This window comes from Euphorbia lathyris, chromosome 5 (genome assembly GCF_963576675.1).
Source record: "Euphorbia lathyris chromosome 5, ddEupLath1.1, whole genome shotgun sequence".
Classification (NCBI taxonomy): domain Eukaryota; kingdom Viridiplantae; phylum Streptophyta; class Magnoliopsida; order Malpighiales; family Euphorbiaceae; genus Euphorbia; species Euphorbia lathyris.
In genome coordinates, this window is record NC_088914.1 from 52,601,018 (window position 1) to 52,608,682 (window position 7,665).

General features: G+C 31.6%; 2 protein-coding genes across 2 annotated transcripts; one reads left to right on the top strand and one right to left on the bottom strand.

The window, feature by feature from the left end:
• The first annotated feature begins 1,324 nt into the window (after positions 1-1,324).
• LOC136231291 (terpene synthase 10-like) lies at positions 1,325-3,946 on the top strand. The gene is made up of 7 exons (XM_066020627.1): positions 1,325-1,439; positions 1,843-2,104; positions 2,181-2,556; positions 2,646-2,864; positions 2,963-3,101; positions 3,182-3,430; positions 3,521-3,946. Exons 2-7 carry the CDS (start codon positions 1,867-1,869, stop codon positions 3,815-3,817), a joined length of 1,518 nt encoding a protein of 505 aa, XP_065876699.1. The 5' UTR covers positions 1,325-1,439; positions 1,843-1,866; the 3' UTR covers positions 3,818-3,946.
• A 115-nt stretch (positions 3,947-4,061) lies between these two features.
• On the bottom strand, positions 4,062-7,060 carry LOC136231292 (WAT1-related protein At5g64700). Its single transcript, XM_066020628.1, has 7 exons — positions 6,858-7,060; positions 6,715-6,777; positions 6,510-6,626; positions 5,220-5,466; positions 4,584-4,742; positions 4,358-4,509; positions 4,062-4,267 (listed from the first exon to the last, which is right to left on the bottom strand). Exons 1-7 carry the CDS (start codon positions 7,028-7,030, stop codon positions 4,111-4,113), a joined length of 1,068 nt encoding a protein of 355 aa, XP_065876700.1. The 5' UTR covers positions 7,031-7,060; the 3' UTR covers positions 4,062-4,110.
• Between the last annotated feature and the right edge of the window lie 605 nt (positions 7,061-7,665).

Consider the following 7,665-nt stretch of genomic DNA (forward strand, 5'->3'; position numbering starts at 1 on the left):
AAAATGTCGGTCAGGGTGATATTTTAACTATTGAACTGTGGGGGATACATGCTGGTCTTAAGTTAGCGTTGGATTCTAATTGTCGGAGGTTGATTGCGGAGTCTGACTATCTTCAGGCGGTTAGGTTGGTTAACTCAGATACGCCTCTTCATCACTCGGCTGGTGCTTTAATTCGGAGTATTAAATCCCTTATGTCTCGGTTTGAGAATATTACGTTGTGCCACATCTACATGGAGTGTAATAAGTGTGCGGATTTCTTTGCTCGTTCTGCTATCGGTTTGACGTCAGGTATTACGGTGTTACAGACAGCTCCTACCTTGTTATCTCCTCTTCTTTATGAAGATCGTGCATGCATGCCCTATTTGAGGCTTCTGGCTTCTTGATTTTTTGTTTGGTTCTCTTGCTGTTTGTTCTTGTTTTGTTTGTTATCTACCAAAAAAATATAATAAGAATAATAAATAATTTATTAATTATATTTAAGAAAATGATAAATCAAATTTATATTTTTTTAAGGATTAAATCATATAATTTCTGAATTAACAAGAGGCTGAATATTAATTTAGGCACAATTATTATCTATATAATTTAGACTATTTTCAAATATAAACTATGTGGTTTAAAAGTTTAGAAAGAGGTACCTTGTTGCTGATTCCGTTAACAAACACCGTCCAAACTCACTAATGGTGTTAAAAAAAACAAATAATGGTCAAAGTCAAAGAGGAAAGAGTTATTTCAGTGCTTATATTTATTTATTCTATAAATTAACCCCTTATTATTTAATTATCACCAATAAACCCAAAAACAAAAACCAAAATTCAACCCCTTATTATGTTAATTTATAGATGAAATCATGTTTTGCCTCCTTTGTGTACAAATTAGGCTTAGAGAAGTCTATGTAAATCAAAAACATAACAGTCTATTATTGATTGAATTAAATTAATTGTTGTTAAAATCCGTTGAGTGGATAAGTTTGATATGATAAAGCAAGTGGTTGTTTGTTATGAGTTAAGAATGTGATGCATATATAGTGGAAGAGCAAGTAAATAAAGTTAAATGTGAAGTGCATTTATATAGTTAATAGTTCAAATTGAGTCTCTTCTCTTCACATATATATTACCACGTTTGTCATATGTACATAGATAGTTACAGTTAAATCATATTATATTTAAGCAACCAACAACCTACACTAATTTATCAATTACTCTCTTAAAGAAATGGCTAGCTTTGAAATAGGTATAGGTTTATGTATAGGTTCCTCATATCCCAAAGTGAAAAGGCATAATAATAATGTATTAGTATCATCAGGTCACCAAAGAAGGAGCTGTGTAGCTATATATGTCCGATGTATTTCAAAAGAAACAGTGGTGAGACGCTCTGCAAATTACAAACCTCCCATTTGGGATTTTGAGTTTGTGCAATCCTTGAACAATCAACATCTGGTATGTATTCACTTCGGAATATCACTTTCCCTTTTACATTATTAGATAACGCAATAATTCATTTTCAACAATAATTAAATAGTTATTTAAGCTTCAATATGCATAAGTCCATATGTAGAAGTTAATTATTTTGACTTAGTTGTTATATTACTATTCAAGTGTTTTTCTTTTTAATTAAATAATGATTGGATGATTTTATTAAAATAAAAGTCAAATTTCAATAACTTATTGAAATAAAATTAAGTTTAGTGACTTTATATATATATATATATATATATATATATATATATATATATATATATATATATATATATATTTTAACTCTAAAAATGAATGTGCATAAGTGCAGGTAATAGCTTTTTGTTTGTGTTTTGCATATAATAAAAGTAAAGTTTTGATGCAGGGAGAGAAGTATTCAAATAGAATTATGAATCTAAAGGAACAAGTGAGAATGATGCTGAATATGACTAGTTTAGATCAACTAGACCTAATCGATACTTTACAGAGACTTGGTTTGTCTTACCATTTTCAAACTGAAATACGAAATGTTCTTATGAGGATCCACAACCACAACCACAACCACACTAATATTAATAAAGATTTACATGCCACGGCTCTTCAATTCAGACTCTTACGACAGCATGGCTTCAACATATCCTCACAAGGTCAGTCTATTATTATCTTTTCCTTCTCCCACCCACTACGATAACTTTTATAATAATTCACCTTTAAAACTTTCAGAGACGTTTGCTGATTTTCAAGATGAGTTTGTAAACTTCAGAACAAGTTTATGTGAGGATTACAAGGGAATGTTATCATTATATGAGGCATCATTCCTTTCTAAACAAGATGATAATATCTTACAAGCAGCAACACAATTTGCAAGGACTAATCTGGGAAACCTTATTCACCAAAATCAAGACTCATATTTATCAACATTAATAGATCATGCTCTTGAGCTCCCATATCTTTGGAGAATGCCAAGGTTGGAAAGTAGATGGTTTATAGATGTCTATGCCACCAAACAAGGAATGAATCCTCTTCTTCTTGAACTTGCTAAATTAGACTTCAACTTTGTTCAAGCAACACACCAGACAGATCTTCAATATGTCTCATGGTATGTATCTAAACTAACTATATATTAATTAAAAACTTTATCTGACACATAATACGTATACTTTGGTGACAATTTTCAAAATAAAAAAGCTGGTGGAAGAGTAGTGGTCTTGGTGAAAAGTTGAGCTTTGCAAGAGACAGAATAATGGAGAACTTCTTTTGGACTATTGGGGTGATTTATGAGCCACAATTCGGATATTGTAGAAGAATGTTGACCAAAGTCAATGCACTAATAACTACTATTGATGACGTTTATGATGTCTATGGCACCTTGGAGGAACTCCAACTCTTTACTCAGGCTGTTCAAAGGTTTCCCTTTTTTTTTTCAAAATTATATATATATATATGTTCTTCTATATATATATATATATATATAAATGTTAACAAATTTTGTGCGTCTGAATTAGATGGGATGTGGACGCAGTTGAACAACTTCCAGATTACATGAAGATATGCTATCTAGCTCTCCATAATTCAATAAATGAAATAGGCTATGATATTCTCAAGGAACAAGGATTTCACGTCATTCCTTACTTGAAGAAAGCTGTATGTCTCCCACTTAAACTTAATCAATAATTAGTTGATTCATTGCAGTAATTAAACATTTTTGTAAACTTAATTTTCAGTGGGTGGATTTATGTGAAGCATACTTGTTGGAGGCTAAATGGTACCATAGTGGATATAAACCAACACTTGAAGAATACCTTAAAAACGCATGGATTTCTATTTCTGCTCCTGTGATCCTAGTCCATGTTTATTTTCTTACAAAAGATAGGATCACAATTGAGGGATTGAAATTCTTAAAGGAGTATCCGGAGATAATTCAATTGTCATCTATGATTCTGAGATTAGCAGATGATTTGGGAACATCTTCGGTAAGGATATGCTTATGCATGCTTGTCACACCTTTAGTTAAGTATTCTTATATGTTTTGTTATGTAATTTGTATACTACTGCTGCAACAGGATGAAATGAAGAGAGGTGATGTTCCAAAATCTATACAATGTTACATGAATGAAAGTGGACTTTCAGAAGAAAAGGCACGTGAGCATATACACTATTTAATTGGGGAGACATGGAAGAAGATGAATGAAGAGCAACATAAGGATAATCCATTCTCTAAAACATATATTGATATAGCAATGAACCTAGCTAGGATGGCACAATGCATGTATCAACATGGAGATGGCCATGGAATTCAGGACTATGAAACCAAGGACCGTGTTTTATCACTACTTGTTCAACCTCTTCCTTCTGATTAGGACTATATCTTCATTTCTTTGAATGTGGTTCTTGTTTTTCTATTGGCTTTCATCAATAAAATTTGTATGCTCTTGTTTTTCCAGAAAAAGTGACATCAGTAAAGGTGTTTAATTTCTACAAACAACCTATAAATGATTCCACCAACAGAAAATCAATCTATTTCAATGAACATTACTCAAATTAGAGGCCTTGTTATTGGGATGATAAATAGATGAAATAGGATGATTACAGTTACACAGATAATTAAATGAAAGAAAATTGGAGATAATATTATTATTTAATGAATAAAATGTTATACAGGTAATTGTTCCTTAGTTGTGAGTGGAGGTACAATTTGTTTGAGATCAGAAGATTCTAATTTGTGAATGTGAAGAAGATGAGTTTTCTCTTTGTTTTTCCCCCATAAAACACAGTAAAGCCCCAGAACCAACAAAAGTCCACCCACAACACTGCACCAGTAATAAAAATAGCAAAGTTGAATATTAAACTAATTAATCATGATTAGATTAAAAACAGAAGTTGTGTGTTAAAGTGTGTACCTTCCCGTAGTGATGATCTCACATAAGAGAATTGCAGAGCACAACATAGTGAACATCAAATTTAAGGGTGTGGACATGGCCAAGAAAACTGGGCCTTTTTTCTCTATAACCCATGCTTGTATGTAAAATGTAATGCCTGTCACCATTATTCCCTGCAATTATTCTTATCCAATTTTATTAAAATGAATTTGTAATATTATTAAAAAAGAAAAGAAAAAGAGCTTACGCAGTAAAGAACAGCTCCGAGTCGGATGTTCCAACCAAGAATCCAGTCACGGGGATCTCTAACCAAACCAATAGCAATTACAAATGACTGAATTGAGCTAAAAAAGCATTGCAGAGTTGTTAAAAGTAATTTTGATGGGTAGCTCTTTATTACCCCTGCCTGTCTCAAACATGATAATATTCACATAATCAATATTTATTCCTCATAAAATATCAAATTTAGTGACACACGGATCACTTCAAAAGTGACATGCCACCAATAGTATTAACGACTTGTTTGGTTGTTCACCATTGTAGAATTTATTTTCCAAATTTGTAAACAGGTAGCGGACCACATGCACTTGCTAATCTACAAATTGGGAAAAGTTGTACATTGATGGAAGACCAACACCAATCATTTATTTCATTCAATCAAAAAGAATCCTTCGACTAAAATACTTGACCTACTTTTATTATTATAATGATACCGTCTACAAAATATTGTTGTAAAAGAGCTGGTTTAATTGTTATATCAGATTTTCCAAAGTGAAATAATTTCATACATTTTGTTATGGGATATTTGTGCAGATGTTAGTATATATTATCTAAAATGGATAGATATGGAAAAAAGGAAGTGAATAATTAGGAAAAGAGTTACCTGCAAGACAAGCCATAAGGCCCAGAAGGTGTTGGACATGAGCATAAGAAAGCAACCCTTAATCCAGGTAAGATGAGCATGAGGTTCAGGGTGAGGTGTGGGTCCAAAAACAAAAAGATGATGATGACATAATTGTCTGAAAGGTGGGCCTTTGAAGAATGCAAGTGTTGCTGCTCCTCCTAAACATACGACTATTCCTACAATCTTTGCCACTCCTGCTGATGTTCTCATTTTCAGCACCTCCATTCTGCATATCCATTCATTTAAAAAAGCTACCATATTATCTCTTTCTAATAATAACTATATATATAATATATATATTGTCTCTTAGTCCTAAAAGTCCACCTGAAGACTAATACATGAATAAAAATTAAATACTTGTGAGGATAGTGCCAAGTCTCATTAAACAAAAAGGTAACTATATATTATATCACTTGACTTAAACCATTTTATATTAACTTTTCATTTCATGTGATGGACCAGTGAGTGGGCCTTTTTTTTTTTATCAACATATAGAAAACATGTTTTCGAAGCAAACTTTTTTTTGTTTGAAGGCTGATAGGTTGTCTATTCATTCAAAGCCAGCTAACCCCCACATTCTAATATATAGTATGGCCTCATATTTGGCTTCTTTCCACTCTTCTTTCTGCTATTTAATTCCATTCATATTACTTCACCCTCACCCCATGCATGTACCTTGTTATATATTATCTTTCAAATATCATGTCACTTTATTTATGGATAAATAACTTATGTTTTTATATATTACAAATAATTATATATTCTGTCAAACCAATGCTCAAGTCATTTTTAAAATGAAATAATTACCTTATTTTTACTAATAAAACGTTTACTTTTCTTATTTTAGAGATATTTCTTTGTATTCTCAATACCAACAAAATACTAGTATAGTTATTGATGAAATTCTAGGCAAATAATACCTTTTTCCAAATGTAGATTCCTAGAAATGGGCAAAGGACACTCTGGACAATTAACACTAGATTAAAGTTTCTTAATCATTTCCTTCTTTTTTTTTTTTAACATTTCCTTAAAATAATCAAGGAAGACGTCAGTTTACTTTTGAACATGAACTGATTATCTTTTGATTATTTAAAGTAATAAAGATTAACATCACTAACAATAGACACTTAATATCCAATAGTTTCCCCCAACATGAAGCAACTCCATAAGTTAAATTTGTGATACACAGCTTACTATCTTTTGATCCAATTTGAATCGATAAAAAAAAAAATAAAAGTGGAAATAATGAGAAAGGGTATAATTACCTACCTGAGTAAAAGAGCAAAGAAGAAAGTAATGACAGGAAGACAGTTAGTAGTTGCAGCAGCCAAAGTTGCAGATGTGTTAACAAGTGCTATTCCATAAACATCTAGACTCAAAGTAATCCTGAAATATCCATCATTGTAACACAAACTCAACAAGTAAAAATATACTATAAAATTTAAAAATGAATTGTATATGAGGGAGGATATACCCGCATAAAGATAGCAGAAATATCTTGACTAAGGTAACAAATGACAGAGGAGGCGCATTTTTCCTACAGAGCATTTGACTCTTTGTTATGAATATGAATTTATATATATATATATATGAAAGTGTAAGATAATAGAATAATACCATTCGAAGAAGAGAGAAAGAGGGGCCAAGAAAAGAGTAGCAGCAGCCTGTCTATAGAAGACGAATACAAAATTGTTCATTCCAACATTAAAAGCAGCCTTAGAGAGCAAGAACATACCAGTATATATTACTTGTACCAATATCACTGCTAAATACACCTTCTTTTCCCCCATTTTTCTATAATCAAATCAAACTAAGTTGAGACCTCATTTCATTTCATAGGTTTATTATATAAGTTGAAGAGAGAAGGGCAATTATGGAAATTTTGCTAAATGTGAACTTGTATTTAAGCCTATCTAACCCACTTAAACGTGAGGACCACCCGCTAAAGCTAAAGCCAAAATCATTTTTCTTTTAACTTTCTACTTGTCAATTTTATATTTAAGCTCTAAACTTCAAAACCTATTTTTTAAATAGAAGATATTTTTTGTTTTTATTAACCGACTGACTGTCGGGGAAACTTGAGTGGCTAATTTATTAGGAACCAGTCATGTTTAAGGGAGGGAGGGGTCCTCATTCCTAATACAATACAATACAATTAGCTAGGCCTAGGAGTAAGCTTTCATTCCTTACTACCCCTATCTATATCTACAGACCAAACTTATAAACATCTGTAGCCCATCAATTTGGTCTCAAAGAATTGATGGATATTTCAACTTTAGAGATATTTTTTTAAGTAACCTGTTAACACTTGGAATTTACTTGATTTGTTGGATTCTAAACTTGTTTAAAATTAATATGGGGTTTCTCATAACATCCAAAAATATTTGGTTCGGTAAAAAGAATAAAATTGACTTTATTTGACTAG